Raw genomic sequence first — 17365 nt, 5'->3', positions numbered from 1 at the left:
GCCAGGACGCTACAGATTGGAGGGGACCAGAAGGGTAGCAAGCTGGCCCGCCCTCCACATTCTCCCCTCCCCAAACCCGAGCTAAGGTGCTGGTTTCCGCTCTGTGTCCGGCAGTGTAGATTGAGACCTCCTGTGTGCTCCTGCCTCTCCCTGGTTCTCTTAGCTTTGTGGGTTATACCTTATTCCTCCCTCCCCGTCCTTCCTCTCCTTCTTACATCATTGCTATCACCTTGTGGGGTTTGGGGAAGGAGAGACTGTAGTGAGAGGGGTTTGTCCATGATGTAACCTGAGGCCCCAGGTACACTCTGTCCTCAGGGTCCAGGGAGGAGGCACCATGGGCCACCGCAGGCCTGTGACTGCCCAGCCTTGGCTGACCCCGAGGCCTCTCTGCTCTGTCTTCTAGAACATGCCCAATGTCCGCGACCATGATGCCTCGGTCTACCTCCGCCTCCAGGGGGATGCCTTGTCTGTGGGCGGCTATGAGGCTAACCCAATCTTCTGGGAGGAGGTGAGAAACAGGGCTCAAGAGGTGGTTTGGGGCGTGTCTCAGCACGAAGAAGACTTCTTCCAGAAAGCCCACCCTCTGGAAGCTAGCTCCTCAGGTGCTCACCTGAGAAATGGCAGGTCCCTTGGCCCCAGAAGGGTCTCACTCATTTTTCTCTGAACTTGGAACACAGGTAGATGCAGACCTGGGGCAGGGAGAGGGCTTGCCTCACAGCATTAGTGGTGAGAAACTACAGAAATGTAAAATAATGGCATTGGAGGATGAAAACGTTAAAGCCCTGTGTCCACAGTAAATGACCCTGTGGCAGCGGTGTCTCCTCAGGCCTGGCTGCTCCCTTGGCAGCTTCGGGGGCTGTGTGAGGTCCAACGGCCCCCTTGGCCCCCTCAGCCCCCACGAGCATGGGCTGCCCTTGCTCCTGGATTCATGCAGAAATGGAATCTGGGTCAGATCCTGTTTTACTTCCTGGGGACAGAGGGAGACCAACATAAAAGTCCCTGTCCCAGGGGGCCTCTATTTAGGTGGGGAGACCCACAACAAACAGAAGTAATGGGGATCTGTGTGCTGAATGGAGCCAGTAGGTTAGGAAGAAGCCTCATAAGGTGGTGTGGAAGGATGTCCTTCACACTGTGCTCAGGCAGGGTCCCCGGGGAGCTGATGTCTGAGCAGAGTCCTGCAGACGGAACAGGTGGGCGGTGTGGCCCTGAGGTCAGGTCAAGCTTAGCCTTCTTGAAGAACTGAAGGAAGGTCAGTGTGGCTGTGGGTTAGTGGTAGACGTGGACATGGACAGGGCCTGCCCTTGTAGGGCTTTGTGGGCCACAGGGAGTCATGGAGAACCATGGGGGGCTTGAGAGCAAGAGAGGGCATGTCTGGCTTAGGGGAATGGGTGGAAGGAGCGTGGGGGGTGCAGGGTGACTGGGTAGAGGCTGCTGTGACAATCCTGCACAGAGCAGGTGGGCCTGGACCAGCATGAGGATGGGGGGCAGGCAGGCCACACCCAGGGGGGTGGATGGTGCAGGAGAGGGGGCCAGTGAAGGAGGCCTGGGGGGCCTGGCCTGGCTCTCACCTGGAGCAGGCTTGGCCAGGTTCAGCTCCCCGCTGGTGGCGGTCACAGGCCACTCCTCTACCGGCCTCCCCAGGTGTCAGACAAGTTTGCCTTCGGCCTCTTCGACCTGGACTGGGAGGTGTTCACCCAGCACATCGAAGGTGCCATCAACCGCGTCCCTGTGCTGGAGAAGACGGGGGTCAAGTCCACAGTCTGTGGTCCAGGTGAGTGGAGGGCCTTGGGCCTGGGGTCTTTGGGGCTGAGAACTGCCTGCATCAGGTGTGGACCTGGATCATCCCTGCTGCGTGCAGCTGGAGATCCATCACCCCTGTCCTATTCCCCCTCTGCCTTCCTGGCACACACAACGCCTCCTTAATCCTCAAGGAAGACAGAAGGTGGGCAGGGCCAGCCTGGCCCACATCAGGGCTAGGAAGAGAGGTATTGTCTGAAGGGACAGGTTTGTGTCTGAGACTCAAGTTCCCTGTGCCTCAGTCTCCTCATCTGTGAAATGGGTGACAGAGCACCTGCCCCACGCTCAGCGGGTGTGGAGCAAGGAGGAGAAGCCACATGTAGGGTGCAGGGCATGGCTGGGTGGGCTTGCAGCAGTGAGTCCCCTGAGGGAAGGGGGACAGCCAGAGGCCGGGGGGTGAGGGGTTGTCCTCAGCCATGCAGGGAGTTAGGGGCAGGTTCTGATGCCGGGAGCCTGTGGCCTACAGGGGTCCAGCCCTCTCTGCCCGGTGCACTTGGCATCCACACGACCACCAGCCACGGCTGCTTTCCTCCATTCGGCTCTGAGGAAGCCCAGCCGTAGTGGGCAGGATGGAAGCGCCCCAGAGCACCGGACTTGGGGTGCCAGCCATGGACTCACTGCTGCCCTCCCTGCAGCTTCCCCAGGCTTGTGAGGTGCTGACAGTGAGAAGCTCAGGCCTGAGACGATCCCAGGGGCACAAGTCACCCGGGAGCATCCTCTGCTTGATTATACTGGGGAGTCATTGCCCCCATGAAGCCCTATCTGGGGGCGATGTGCATGCGGGGACATCTCGTGTCTGGTTTCCTGCCTGGGAGGCCGGGTTTGTGGGGAAATCAGCCTCCCTCCCCACCAGGGAGGGCAAGCCCGGTCAATGGCCTTTGGCTTCCGGAACAGAACTCGGAAGTCCCAGGCCCCCTTGACTCTGGGGAATCTGAGGGCAGGCAGAGCTCCCAGTCCAGGGCACGGAGGTCCCATGGGGGACCTGTCTGCAAGTCCCGTCATTCCACGTCCTCGTGTTGCTCAGCCTTGAGTCATTCATTAAACATTCAAGAGACGCGTCCCCTGAAACCCTCTCCTCACATGCCCCGTGAGGCTGTTCTGAGCTTCCCATCTGCCTGCTGCGGCCAGAAGCATTCCCAGCACTGCCGGGGTGCTCGGGGTGACCACACAGGGCCTCCGTCCCACACCGGGTGGCCCCCCTCCTGCTGCTCCGGGTGCAGCATCCCTGCAGACCCTGCCCTCTCTGCCCTACCTCCTCCATCCTCCCTTGGCCACCCTGCGTCTTCTTTCTGGCCTCCGGGGTGTCCTCCTTTCCAGCTGTTTGGAAGTTTCTCCCAGATCCCCCAGACTGGTAGCCTCTGATGCCGCCCCCAGGTCAGATTTGCCTCCGGCCCCACCCGGGAGGGATCAGAGCTGCACAGAGCTTAGGGACTCAGCCTGGGCCAGGGAACCCTGAGTGGTGCACCTGCTTCCACGATGCATCACCAGCAGGGGTACAGGGGACATATCAGACCCGGTGCCACGCAGTCTCCTCATCTGTGCCCCAGGTGACCAGGGAAGGGCTCCTAGGAGTCCCTCACTGCCCCTTCTCCCACTGTGTCTTCTTTTGTTTGCTGATGTGTGTGTTTACTGTGTCCTCTCCCATCGGCTCCCTGAGGGGTGGGACTGGTCTTGTTCAGAGCCGAGCCTGGGCACACGCAGAAGGGGCTGCACATACTTGCAGGTGGGATGACCCCCAGCCCTAGAAGTAAGATCCGCGACCCCCAGGTTACGGATGAGGACATGAAGGCTCAGAGAGATGAAGCAACTGGCCCAAAGTCACACAGCTAGGAAAGGGTAAAGCAGGCTTCGAACCCAGGACTGTGGCTGCAAAGCTCTGCTCTTCATAATGATGCCCGAGGGTCCCTTGCCTTCCATGCCCTAGTCTCTGCCGGTGGCCCGCCAGCAGCAGATAGGAACAGAAGCCCCCGTCCCTCTCCCAGAGAACATAGAATCATTCCGTCACTCAATGAACATTTATCAAGCACCTACTGTTTCCTGGGCCCTGTGCTGGGCCTTGAGACATGGTGGTGAGCGAAGCCCAGTCCCTGCCCTTAGGGCTTTCATGTCTAGTGGGCAGGATGACAGGTGGTGATGCAGCAAGAGGGTGGCATGGTGAGGGAGAGCCATGCACTGTGATGGGGGCGTGGGGAGAGTCCCCTCACCGGCAGGAGAAGGGTGACAGCTGTGAGACACAGCTGGACCCTGCAAAGCAGACCGCGGTCCCAGCTATAAATGCTGAGGAATTGGGGAATGTGGCAGGAGCAATTAGGGAGGCTCCCTGGAGGAAGTGGCATTGGGCTGAGTCATGAGGATGGGGAAGGCCCGGATGAAGGAGGCAGCTGCAGACCCTACTGTGCTCACTGCGCTCTCGAGAGACCCTGTCCCAGGTGCATGTGGCCTGGAGCTTCAGGCCCCACTTCCTTCCAGAGTCCTTCACACCGGATCACAAGCCCCTGATGGGGGAGGCACCTGAGCTCCGGGGATTCTATCTGGGCTGTGGTTTCAACAGTGCAGGTGAGCACGAGGGCTGCCGTCTTGCACCCCCTACCCCCCCAGAGCCCTTCTGGGCAGGCGGAGTGGGCATGGCTCAGAGAGTGGCAGCCCTGGGGGGGGGGACTGGGAGGAGGAGGGAGGCCCTGCAGGGCAGGCTGAGGTCCTGGTAGCAGGACCTGGGGTGTGAGATCCAGGGCTTGAGGGGTGATGCTGGCTGCGGCCCCGGGGAGGGGGGGCTCTGGGGCCGATGGAAGACCTCTGGCTCCCCTCCTGCCAGGAATGATGCTGGGCGGTGGCTGTGGGCAGGAGCTGGCCCACTGGATCATCCAGGGGCGCCCGGAGAAGGACATGTACAGCTATGACATCAGGCGAGTGTGCCCCGGGACCCGTGCCCGGGATTACGTAGTGCGGGGTGCACGGTGAGGCCTATTCAGACAGGAGCCTTCGCTGGAATCCAGAGGGCTTCTTGGAAGAGGGACCCGTCAGGGAAGAAAGGGGGAAGGCTGCCAGAGGGGGCGGGGCTGCTAGGGGCAGTCCAGGCAACAGCTTGGGGGGCACCCCTGAGGGTGTTCAGCTGGCTCTGCTGCTATTGCCCTGCCCTGGACAGACCGCTTCCCTGGGGGACCCCAGCCGCAGTAGGGGTGACATCAGCTTGGCGTCCCCTGCCCCTCTGCCAACCTTGCCCCTCCCAGCCTGATGAAGACATTATACCCACTGGACCCGGGGGATGTCTGGCCCCTACAGGCAGACAGATACTGAGGTTCCCTGACTGCCACCCCCTCCATGGCGCCTGGCACAGCAGTCTACTCTGTCACTGCCTCAGAGCTCGTCTGGGGCTGCGCCCACACGCTCCCAAGAGAGGAATGTTCCAGAAATGATAGCTGCAAGGGGCCTCGGGATGGGCCAGTCCTAGCCCTTCCTGCTACAAATAGTGAAAGGAGGCACCGATGGGGGAGGTTGCTTGCCTGAAGTCCCTCTGTGTGGGAGCTGAGGTGCACAGGGATGCAGCTTCCGGCCTCCCTGGTGTCAGTGAGGGCTTTGGCATTCAAACAGACTGCTCACCAGGGCTCACACCAGGCCTCATACCAGGCCTCACATCTGCCCTCACACTGGGCCTCACACCTGGTCTCACTCCTGACCTCACCCCTGGCCTCACCCCTGACCTCACCCCTGGCCTCACCCCTGGCCTCACCCCTGGCTTCACAGCAGGTCTTACACCTGGCCTCACCCCTGGCCTCACCCCTGGCCTCACCCCTGGCCTCACTCCTGGCCTCACACCTGGCCTCACACCAAGCCTCGGTGGGCAGCTCCCAGGTACCACGGCGTCCACAGCTGCAGAAGGAGCTGGCATGCCCGTACCCCCCCTGGGCTGAGGGAGGCTCTGCAGGGAGGGGGGTGTGCAGTCCTGGATTCAGCAGGCCGCCTTAGGTCTGGGCTGGTGGAGACCCCAACGCTGCTCTCGAAGCCCCTCCCCCCCACCTCCCTCCATCAGCTACCTTCCTCAACAGGAGTGTTCTGTGACTGGTTTATGGCCAATAGAGTAGGCTGGGGCCTGGGGGTCACAGGTTGGGTGGAAGAGGGCATGGGGAAGGAACCCCTAAGAGCTGGGGCCTGGGGGTCACAGGTTGGGTGGAAGAGGGCATGGGGAAGGAACCCCTAAGAGCTGGGGTCTGGGGGTCACAGGTTGGGTGGCAGAGGGCATGGGGAAGGAACCCCTAGGAGCTGGGGCCTGGGAGTAATAGGTTGGGCAGCAGGGGGTACAGGGATGGAACCCCTTGGAGCTGAGGCCTGGTGAGTAGAGGTAGGGGCCATGAACTAGTCTACCCACCCTCTGGGCAGGTGGTTTCCCCATCTGTGGAATGGGAGCAGTGACCCACCTCTCGGAAGTGCCCCGAGGATCACACATACAATGCTTCTTTGGGTGCCTGGCGTAGGTCCGGAGTGCAGGCTGTGATTTCTAGTGAAAGTCCTTGGGGTCCCAGGAATTGGGGAGGAGGAGTCATTCCTTATTTGAGTGAGGAGGGTGGCTCGACCCCAGCCCTGGCCTTGGTCCTGGCCACAGGCCCCCTGCCCACCTGCTCACGGGAAGAACACTATAGCCAGGGCTGTGTGGCCACAGGGAGGTCCCTTCCCCTGCTGATCTGTGCTCGTGCTCTGGCTGCACTTGAGCCCATGTCCCTGCCACACGTGCACGTGCAGGTGTGAGCAGAGGAGATAGGTTCTGGCCGGCTGGGAGGTTGCCAGAGGGGCCCTGTCTGCTGGTGTAAGGATCACCCACACCTGCCCTGGGTCCAGCTTCTCCTCTTCTGTCCCAGAGGGCCTGAGGAAGGAGATCCAGCTCTCCCCAAATCCCCCAGCCGTCCCACCCCTGTCCCCTGACCCAGACCCAGACCCACCTTCCCAAAGCAGCTGGGAAGGTCACCAGTCTCATCCTGGGAGAATCATGTCAGCTCCTAGTGACTGGGGGTGAGTCTGACCAGGAAGGCTGACCTCCTGGTCTCTGTCCTCCCCACCTCAGCCCTTCCAGAGCCTGCCGTGCATTTCCAAGCTCCACGGCTCACTGCTTCTCCAGGAGCCCTCCCCAGACCCCTCAGCCGGGCTCTGTGGCTCCTGCTCCTGCAGCCTGTCCCGGAAGCTCCTGGCTCAGTGGTGGCCAGCACAAGCACAGGCTGGGTTCCCTCTCATGTGACATGGGTCAAACCAGGGGCATCCGTGGGGGGCCACTCTGAAGCTTAACAGCCAGGGTTCTTGCAGACGGCACTCAGCCCTGGGCCTGGTGCCTGAAAGGGGCTCCGGAGATCATCGTGGTGACTAGTGATAATCTCTGTAATAATAAGCTCAATTCTGTAGCCCTCACCCTCTGCCCCAGTCAGAACATCATGCTCACTAGAACTATGTGCAAAGTAAGAGTCCATTGGCCCCGTGGGGCTCGGGCAGGCAACAGCGAGGCTAAAGCACAGGGGAGGACATAGCTGATGAGGAGGCAGGCCTGGAGAATGCACGAGGTGCCAGCAGGTGGACCGTGAGGGAAGGGACAGACGGGGAGGCTGGTCCAAGCTGGGGATTCGGAGTGGGTTTGTGTGTGGGTGGGGCTGGGGCCCTGACAACCAGAGGGACAGCAGCTGTGCAGCTACGGCTGTCCGAAGAGAGCAGATGGACAAGCCCCTGGGTGGCGGGGCGGTTGCGCTCACAAAAGGCTGGAGGAGACGGCCATGTGGTGGTGTTGGGGGGGCGGTGAGAATGCTGAGCTGCCCAAGGCTCCCCAGTGGGAGAGTAGAGCCCAGGACCCCCTCCTGAACCCAAGTCACTGCGGTGGGGAGGACTCTGGTGGAGGGACGGGGGTCCAGTTTTGCCCTGGGTCCTGGGCCAGCCTTTCCCTAACAGGCACCCAAGGCAGTGACTGGCCCTTCCCTCTGGACAGGCGCTTCCACCACCTGCTCACGGACCACCGCCGCTGGATTCGCGAGCGCAGCCACGAGTCCTATGCCAAGAATTACTCTGTCGTCTTCCCCCACGATGAGCCCCTGGCAGGACGCAACATGAGAACAGACCCCCTGCACGAGGTACCACACCTAGACAGGCACGGTGACGCTCGGGGAGTCCAGGGTACTGGGGTGACCGAAGGGCATGTGGCACCCCAGTTCCCGGGTGGATAAGGCGATGAGGGGGCCCATTCACTCCCAGGGTCTGGCGAATAGAATGTGCTCAGGGCACATACCCAGGAGCCCTCCTCCCCGACTACTGACGGCAAGGGTTCTGAGTGGCAGGTGCAGCGCAGGTGTGCACATGCCGGGGAGACGTGCTCCTGCTTGGGGAACCTGTTTTGGGTGCCTCTCCTCCCCGGCAAACTTCTACTTGTATGATGAAACCCGCTGTCAGACGCCCTGCCCAAGGCCTGGCCCCCGACACCCCGGGCACCTGCCCTGTGCTCCCAGCCACGCACTCTTTGCTTATCTAAGAGCCCTGGGAGCAGGAGCTGTGCCCCAGGTCTCTCTGGCTCCTGAGCACTGAGCACAGAACCTGACTCTGAGTATGTGTCCAGGGAGTGTTTGTTGAAGGGGTGGATGAGGGAGGGGAGGCGGGAGGGCAGGCTGATGGAGCAGGCACACTGAAGCTGAATAAAGAAATCTTCATCTGGGACTCCAGAGCCTGGACCCCAGAGGGACCCAGTGTCCATTGCACCTCCCAGAGACTGGGGCTCCCAGGCTGCCCAGCCTCTGGGCTCAGAGGGCGAGCTAGGATCTCGGGCCACACACGTCTCCTGCTCTCTGCAGCCTGCGCGGGGCTTTATTCACCACCCGCAATCCTGACTGACAGCTCCAGGGCCTCCCCAGCAAACACGGGGCTCGCTTGATGGCTGTGCAAGGAGATGGGCTCGGAAGCACCACTCAGAAGAGTACAGCTTTGCCCAAAAGGCACATGGCAGGGACAGGAGCCCCCCTGCCCGGGGAGAAATCTCAGTTCACCCACGCTTCCACTTCTCGTCCACCTCGTCCACCCCGGCCATGACACCTCCCAGCCATGGATTGTTTTATTAGAGGAGCCAACCCCGTCTCCCCCAATCTTCCCTCCTTGGGGAGGTGACTTCTCCCTGGGTGCACACGACTCTATCACTCACTGCGGGGAGGGGGTGGGGTTCTGTATCCTTGATTGCTGCCCCCTTGGACGTCCAAGGAGGACATTTCTGAGGTGTCGCCCGTTGGCAGGGTGACCTCGGCCACTTGTCTGCCTGCTCGGGGTCTGGGTGGTCCACGGGAGGCGGCGGACGCAGCTGGTCCAGGCCCTAGGGCGACCATCCGTCAGGCCTGGCCCTGCCACACCCTGCTTCTGAAGCCGCTCAGTCCTGGGCTCTGGGCCCCTTGGCCAGTCCATCAGGGTTGCTGGTGGACACAGGGCTCTTCCAAACATGGGAGCGGAGATTTTTTTCCCCCCAAACCAAATTTATTTTCAAAGAAATCTGCCACAATGGTACCTGACTGTCCCTGTGATATTGTGACTTATAATAAGAAATAAGTATTTAGCCTTTGCCTGGTTCTGGGTCTGGCACGGAGTTCAGAAGCTTTGGAATTTCCTAAGGAATGAGATCCATAAAGGTGCCATTTGTTATGTTAATGGGATGATTTAGGGCCCAACCTAAGGATAGAGGCTGCCCACCAGGGAACCTGGCTGGATGCTGCATGATTAGAGGATTAGAATTTCCAGTCCCACCAGGCCGGGCCGGCTGCTGGGGAGGATGTTGGGCTGCAGGTGGACTCCATCACCAGCGGCCACTGATTCCATCAGTCGTGCCTACATAATGAGGCCTTCGTAAACACCCCAAGGAAGGGGTGCAGAGACCTTCTGGGCCGGCGAGAGTGAAGAGATTTGATCAGAGCAGTTCCTGGAGCCCGTCCCCACACCTGGCCCTACGCCCCCCTTGCATCTGGCTGTTCCTGACCCATAACCTACGGTACACCAGCAATCCGACGGGTAAAACCTCTCTCTGAATCTCGTGAGCTGCCCTAGCAAATCCATCCAACCCGAGGATGGGGTCCTGACCCAGGGCTGGTCGGTCTGAAGCACAAGTGACAGCTGTGAGTGGGAAGTGGGGATAGTCTCGCGGCCCTGGGCCCCCGGCCTGGGGACTCTGATGCCATCCACGGCCAGACAGTGTCGGAATGGAGCCAGATTCTTGGCCATGGTCCTGGTGTCTGAGAATCATTTGGTGTTGTGTGGGTGGTCCTCGTGCTTGCACGTGTGAGCCGGGCCCAGGAAACCAATTTAGATCTGTTACATTTTTGTCTTATGGTAAAGTACACATAACACAAAATTTGCCATTTTAACCATTTTAAAGCCTAAAATTCAGGGAGATTAGGGACACTCACAGTGCTGTGTGACCATCACCACCACCTGGTTCCGGAAATAGTTTCTTCGCCCCTAAAGGGGACCCTATGCCTGTGACGCAGGGCTTTCTCCCTGCCCTCGGCCCCACCCACGAAAACCACTGGTGTGTTTTTCTGTCTCTGTGAGTTTGCCCATTCTGGACATTTCACGTAAGTGGAGCCACACCGCATGTGGCCTTCTTTCCCTCTGCCTGTTGTGTGTGAGGCTGGCCCGTGGTACATGGCGTGTCGGGACTCCATTGCCTCCTAGGACTGAGTCCTACTGGGCCGAGCCGGCATGCCGGCTCGGTTACCCGCCTGTCCCTGTCGGTGGACACTGGCGTGGCTTCCACCTGCCGGCTGCCGTGCACATGGGTGTGCCGAGACCTGTTGCATCCCTGTCGCCGCTTCTCCTGGGAATACACCAAGATAGCACAGACTGGGGGTGGGGATGCTGAGACCATAGAAACTCCTCTGTCCCTGTTCTGGAGACTGGGCCCCACCCCTATGCCTTCATTCTACCCTAACCCCCTCTTCATGGGCTCCATCTCCAAATGGGGTTCCACTGGGGGATTAGGGCTCTCACATAGAAATTTGGGGGATGCAGTTCTGTCCCTAGCAGATGTGTCGGTAGGTTGGGGGCTCCTGGAGCAGGGCCGGGGGCGCTGGGCTGGGGCTCTGGGGCAGGAGTTGGATCCTGGTTCTGGTAGGAGGACCTCTTTACCCTCTGCTCCCTGGGGTATAAAGCAGCTGATTTGGTCACTCGCCGCCCTGCGGGGGGTAGTCTGGCCCCGCCTGAAGGGTGCTTGTTCCTCACCCCTACCCAGGAGCTACTCGCAAGAGGCTGCGTGTTCCAGGAGCGACAGGGCTGGGAGCGGCCGGGATGGTTTACTCCCCAAGGCACAGCTCCGGTGAGTAGGCCTTGGGGGGCCTGTGTGGCTGCGCCCCCCCTGCAGATCTGCCTGTGTCTGCCGTGAGCGCAGGGCCCCTCCCTGCAGATGTCCCCGGGGCTGTCACTCACCACCCCAGCAGCCAGGCCTTCCATAAGCCCGGGGCCCCTGGGGAAGCTGGTGTTTCACAGTGAGGAGGCCGCAAGACCTCCCCCACCCCCGCCACTGTGTGTAGGAGAAATTAGCACATCTTCTCATAATTTCATTCGTATATTTTTGGCAACTGCAACTGTTATTTTATGTTAGTAGGAGGATTCAGGACAAAATTAGGGATTCTGTGTTAGTTTGTAAGCTAGGATTTCACAGCCTCCTGGCCTCTGGGTGCCTTCCAGGGGGCTCCCCATCCCCCCAGGGCCTCCCATGGGTCCAGGGTGTCAGAAACAAAGCCAAACCATCCCACTTGTGAAACTCAGGGGCTGGGGTTCACTGGAGCAGGTGATGTGGTGTTTTCAGCCCAATTGGGGGGATAGTTCTGATCTGGATTTGTGCAAATTGAAATCCCTCTCCTGTTGCTGTGTTTTTCAAGACCCCTTCCCTTGTAACCACCTCCCATCTCCATAGCAACCCGCGGCCCAAGGGCAGTCCCAGGGCATCCTGACAGAGGCCAGAGCTCACTAATGCTCAGAGGTCAGCGTCCTCAGTACCCTCCGTCCTGGTCCCTTCTCCCATCAGCCCGTAGAGATCCTTGCTCCCTGCCCAGGAGCATGGAGCTCCCCTTGAGGTCCTCATCACTGAAGGGACAGGCACACAACGAGGCCCCAGTGAGGATGGAGGAGGCGGGCTCTCTAAGCCAGCAGGGGGAACAGACTGCCCTGGGGGCTGAAAGGCTGGGGCCACCAGGATCCAGGATGGGATGGGGCTTCAACAGAGCCCTCTGCATCCTGCCTTGCCTGTCCCAGGAAGCCCCTGTCCCCTGGAATCCCTGGGAGAGCAGAGGACACTGGATGGGCAGGTTCTGTGCCCTCTCACCTGGGAGCCATCCTGGGAGTCCAGGACATGGGGTGACAAGACGTCCCCCAAATCCCGGATGCCCAGCCAGGCTGCAGAGAGCAGGGATGTCCCTTCTGGGGCCCCAGGGGCCAGCAAGAGCCGTGCCTGCTGGGCAGGGTGACAACTGTCTGCAGAGGCCCCTCCCTGTGGCCAGGGCTTAAGTGGGGCTGGAGAGAGCAGAGCGGCCCCACTCAGAACTGTGCACTCAGCTGTTACCTGTCACAGGAGGCTGGGCAGGGCTGGGCAGGGGTGAGAGGTGACAGTTGACCGACTCCCTCAGTAGCAGCAGGGGCGAAGAGGGGCCTCTGGGCCTGTGGACATCTCAGAGCTGCCAACAGCGTGCAAGACAGGCCAAGGCCGGTGGCAGAGTAGGAGCCAGCCCCTGGGGCTCACCAGCCTCCAGGTCTGTTGGGTACTTGCCTGGGACCTAGGTCAAGCTTTAATCTCTCTGCCCTAGTTTCCTGCCTGGAGAAAGGACCTCCTTCCCTAGAAGTTTGAGGCACTTGGAACAGGGCATGGTCCTGATTGCCAAGGCAATGGCATTGGCCCCCGAGATGAGGGGTCACCCTCTTCCTCAGTGAGCCAGTTCTGGGGCCTTATCCTGCTTCCTTACCCTTGAGTTGAAAGCCAAACGGTGGCTCTGATGTCTCAGGTGACCCACCCTTGCCTCCCTGTCAGCCCCGTCTCCCCCTATCCTGCTATGCCCAAGGTCTCCATCCTTCTGGGCCCCAACCAGCACAGCCCACCCTCTCTACCGGCCCAGCTCTCAGACACACCGCCACCACAGAGATCACAGTGTCATGTGTGCAAGGGGTTAGAGACATGAGCCCCTTCTCCCCTCTTCCTGCCCCTGCACCCACAGCACACCCCTCTGGAGGGCAGCCAGGTGAGGCTGGACCAGATTGCCTGCTCTATCTTTGCCTCTGCAGGACCCAGCTCCCTGCCTGCCAGGCACACGTGTGTGTGTGTGTGTGTGTGTGTGTGTGTGTGTGTACGTGCGTGTGTAGGGAGGGACAGAGGGACAGAGGAAAGAGAGGAGTAGGAGGGTGGAGGACGTGACGAGCATGTCTTCTTGCAGGTTCTGCAGTACGACTACTATGGGGCCTACGGAAACCAGGCGCACGAGGACTACACCTACGGCTGCCTGCTCGGGGACGAGTACACATTCGACTTCCCGCCGCACCATGACGTGGTCAGTACCAAGTGCCCCCCTCCCTGGTGGAGAGAAAGTCAGGCTCCTGGGAGAGCTGGCCCTTAGGGTCCCTCAGGAGTCCTGCCAGAGGCTCTGCGGGCTCCCTCCTGTCCACCCCCATGTTGGGCTGACTCCGTTTTGAGGAGGAATCAGTAAGGTTTGCCCCTCTGCCCTCTTCTGTACCAAGGCTTGGGTCTTAGGTGGGGGCCGCCCCTCTCTGAGCCAGTGTCTCTCCTGCCCTGGAGCTGCTCTGGGACTTGCCTGCATGAGACTGTGTGTGTGACCAGCTCCTCCCTCTGGGCCCAGCACCCAGCACCGTGGGTTTCCATCTGTGGCTCTTGCAGAGTAGATTGAGGACACAGAGATCCCGGGGTGGCCCTCGAGGGGACAAACAGAGAGCCTGTGGCCTGGGGTCTGCTTACCGCCCCTCTGGCTCCAGCAGCGGGCAGGTGAGGCTGTGCAGCACCCCAGCCCGAGTGTCTGGCCCCCTGCTCCCGCTGGGGTGGGGGTGACGAGGTCCTGAGGCCTCGGAAATGTTCTCACAGGCAGTTTCTGCAGAAAACAACACTAGCTTCCACGCCGAGTGGCCCAGCCATGCAGTAAAGGGATTCACCAGTAGGACACGGCCCAGCCTGTGTCCCCGTGGCTCATACAATCAGTCCCCCCCCATGTGGGAGTGGAGCCAAGGCCTCCACCTGCGGGTGCCTGACCCAGGAGGGAAGGCAGCCTGCCAGCTTCCTGGGGGTGTGGCCCATGAGGTCACCTGGGGTCCTGGCTCAGAAGGGCCCTGCGCCAGAGCAGCACTCTGCTGTTGCCACCTTGAAACTCCGAATACTTTTGGAACCATGGCACAGGGTTCCATGTTGCCCTGGGCCTCACAAATGCTACAGCTGGACCCGTGACACCCCCCTCCCCCTGCCCTGGGCTTGCTCTCGTGGAGGAATCACTGGGGGAGGGGCTTGGGACGTGGAAGCCAGAGGCACATGCATCCAGAAGCTCCTGGAGTCCCTGGCGTCGCATCTCAGGAAGCGAAGGGGGCTCTGTCTGGCACTTCGGCACCCGCACCTCCTAGGGCCTGCAGGACGTCTGGCCCTCGGGGATGTGAGAGCTCGGAGGGGATGCCAACTTGGCTTGGAGGCTTCATCCAGCCTCCGCAAATGCGCCTGAACAGTCCTGAAGCATGAAACACGCATTTGTTCTCAGCGTTGGCAAGCGCCCCAGCCTGGGGAGACGAGAGTCAGCCCCGAGACTGGAGTTTTACTCTGGGCCCCCAGGTACAGCCCCAGCAGCGTCAGCCAAGGTCCCGTAGCGCCCTACCAGTTGCAGGAGCTGCACAGAGGGTGGTGGTGTCTGCAGGGGGGTGGGAGTGGCAGCATTTGGGGCTCGGGTATGGCACAGAGCCGGTGGGGTGCCAGCCCTCCTGGGGGAGCCCAATCAGGGCCTTGGCCAGTGTCCCTGGTGTAAATACTCTCACCACTCACTCCGACGCACCCACACGGTGCCACCGGATGCGGAACTAGAGGAGACGTGCCACCAGACAGACGTGGTGTGGGCGCATCTATGGTCTTCCAGCTGGGTGGCCCCCCGGCAGACCGCATCTCCTCCCTGGGCCTGGGAGGGCACTGGGCATGAGGTGGCTCACGGCAGTTTCCTCGGGGACGGTGGACGAAGCACAGGATGGGAGGAGGTGATGCAGGTCCCTGGCACACAGTGAGTGCTCGGCGAGGGGTAGTTTGCTGCTACAATTTTTTCTTCTCTCATCACAATAAGGCTGGCGCCTGTGCTTGGAGGTTGGGTGACATGTTCCGAGCAAAGGAGCAGGGATGCCGTGATAGGAGACAAGGGGAAAAACGCACGGAGGACCTGGCTGGGGCTTTGATGACTACCAGCAGGGCTGTTCTACTCTTTTTAAAAAACCAAAACAAAACAAAACAAAAGCAAAAAAACAACAGCTTTTTTGAGATGGACCTCACATACCGTACGACCCATCCTTCTGAAATGCACAAGTCCATGTTCATTAGTCACTCCTGGGGCAGGGCAGCCGTCACCACAATCTGATGTCAGAACATATTTGTCCACCTGCCGAGGAAACCCTGGAACCTCTAACCATCACCCCCATCCCCCCACCCTCGGGCACCCACTCAGCTACTTCTGTCCCCTACACATTCTCCTCTCTGGGACATTTCAGAGCAGTGGACTCATACAATCAGTCTTTTGTGACTGGCTTCTTTCACCCAGCTCGGTATTTTTAAGGTCCATCCACGTTTTAGGGCGTATCCATTACATCCTTGCTCTGTATTCTGAGCGGTATTGTGTGATATGGATATATGGCAGTGTGTCTGGTCGTCTGCGGACAGACACTTGAGGTGTCTCCACGTCTTGGCTGCTGTGAATAACGTCGCTAGGATCCTGCCCAGACAGGGGTCTGCGTGGACAGAGGCTTTCATTTCTCATGGGTAGATGCTAGCAGTGGCATGGCTGGGTCATGTGGGAATGTGACACTTCATTTGAGGACCCACCAGCCCTTTTCCAAAGTGGCTGTGCTGTTTCACATCGCCACCCACAGCACGGAGGGTTCTGGCTTCTCCACATCCTCGCCACCACTTGTGATGCTCTCTCTTTGATCCTAACCATCCTGGTGGGTGTGAAGTGGAGAGTATCTCATTGGAGGTTTGAGCTGCATTTCCCTACAGGCTGATGATGTGGAGCATCTTCTCATGTGCTCATTGGCCATTTGTACATCTTCTTTGGAGAAATGTCTATTCAGACACCTTGCTCATTTTAATTTGGGCTCTTGGTCTTTTTATTGAGTCATGAGAGTTGTTGTTATATTTGGGTACACGTCTCTTACCAGACTTCTGCGTGCACATATTTTCTCCCTTTTTCTGGCTTGTCTTTTCCCTCCCTTGATGGTAGTGTTGGCAGCACAAAAGGTCGAATTTTGGTGAAGTCCAACCTGTGGATTGTTTCTCTTGCTGCCTGTGCTGTGGGTGTTGTATTTCAGAAGTGCATTTCCTCACCTGAGGCCACAAAGACCTACTCTCATATTTTCTCCTAAGAATTATATAGGTTTAGCTCTTTTTTAAAAAGATTTTATTTATTTATTCATAGAGACAGAGAGAGAGGCAGAGACACAGGCAGAGGGAGAAGCAGGCATCATACAGAGAGCCCGATCTCTGGGACTTGATCCAGGGTCTCCAGGATCACGCCCTGGGCTGCAGGCAGTGCTAAACTGCTGCGCCACCGGGGCTGCCCATAGGTTTAGCTCTTATTCCTAGGTCTGTGACCCACTCTGACTAAAGTTTTGTATGGTGTGAGAAACGGGTCCAGCTTCCTTCCCTGCATGTGGCCGTCCAGCTGCGTCGGCGCCGCGTGTTGAAGAGCATCACCCATGCATGGCCTTCCCATCCATGGAAAATCAGTGGGCCATAAGTGTGAGGGTTGATTTCTGGACTGTCAACCTGATTTCAGTGATCTAGATGCATGTCCTGTGTGAGCGCTCCCCGTCTTGATTACAGTAGTTTTGTAGCGAGTTTTGAGATCGGGAAGCGTGAATCTCCCAGATGTGTCTTTCCTTTTCAAGATTGTTTTAAATATTTTGGATCAGAATTGAATTTCCTTATGAATTTTAGGCTCAGTTTGTCCATTTCTCCCAAGAAGCCAACAGTAATTTTGATGGGGATTATGTGGAATCTGGATCAATTTGGAGAGTTGTCATCTTAGCAATAGCCAAGTCTTCATTTTGTAAACGTGGGATGTCATTCCACTCATTTAAGTCTTCTGCAATTTCTTTAAAAAATGTTGTCGAGTTCTTAGATTTCTAGTTTTGCCCTTCTTTGGTTAAATTTATTCATCAGTATCTAAAAATTCTTTTCGATGATGTAAGTAGAATTATTTTCCTAATTTCATTTTTGACTGTTCATTGTTAGTGAAATGAAAAACAACACAATCGTTTTTATTTGTCTGCTGTACATTGACCTTGTTGAACTCTTTTGTTCCTTGTAGTAGTTTTTTAGTGGGTTCTTAGGATTTCCTATGTG

General features: G+C 58.8%; 1 protein-coding gene across 3 annotated transcripts in view; it reads left to right on the top strand.

The window, feature by feature from the left end:
- Window positions 1-17365, top strand: part of SARDH (sarcosine dehydrogenase) — a 63215-nt gene that overhangs the window by 13795 nt on the left and 32055 nt on the right. For all 3 annotated transcript variants that reach the window (XR_007413075.1, XM_025475678.3, XM_049114371.1), the window contains 7 exons: window positions 404-508; window positions 1642-1771; window positions 4267-4353; window positions 4610-4700; window positions 7754-7895; window positions 11021-11104; window positions 13212-13325. Coding sequence is in view for 2 of the 3 variants with exons in the window: in XM_025475678.3 (XP_025331463.3) it covers window positions 404-508; window positions 1642-1771; window positions 4267-4353; window positions 4610-4700; window positions 7754-7895; window positions 11021-11104; window positions 13212-13325 (753 nt within the window). In the remaining variant the exon portion in view is untranslated. The remainder of the gene's footprint in view (window positions 1-403; window positions 509-1641; window positions 1772-4266; window positions 4354-4609; window positions 4701-7753; window positions 7896-11020; window positions 11105-13211; window positions 13326-17365) is intronic.

The sequence above is a fragment of the Canis lupus genome, chromosome 9, assembly GCF_003254725.2.
Source record: "Canis lupus dingo isolate Sandy chromosome 9, ASM325472v2, whole genome shotgun sequence".
NCBI classification, from domain to species: Eukaryota; Metazoa; Chordata; class Mammalia; order Carnivora; family Canidae; genus Canis; species Canis lupus.
This window is presented reverse-complemented; position numbering and strand designations above follow the sequence as displayed.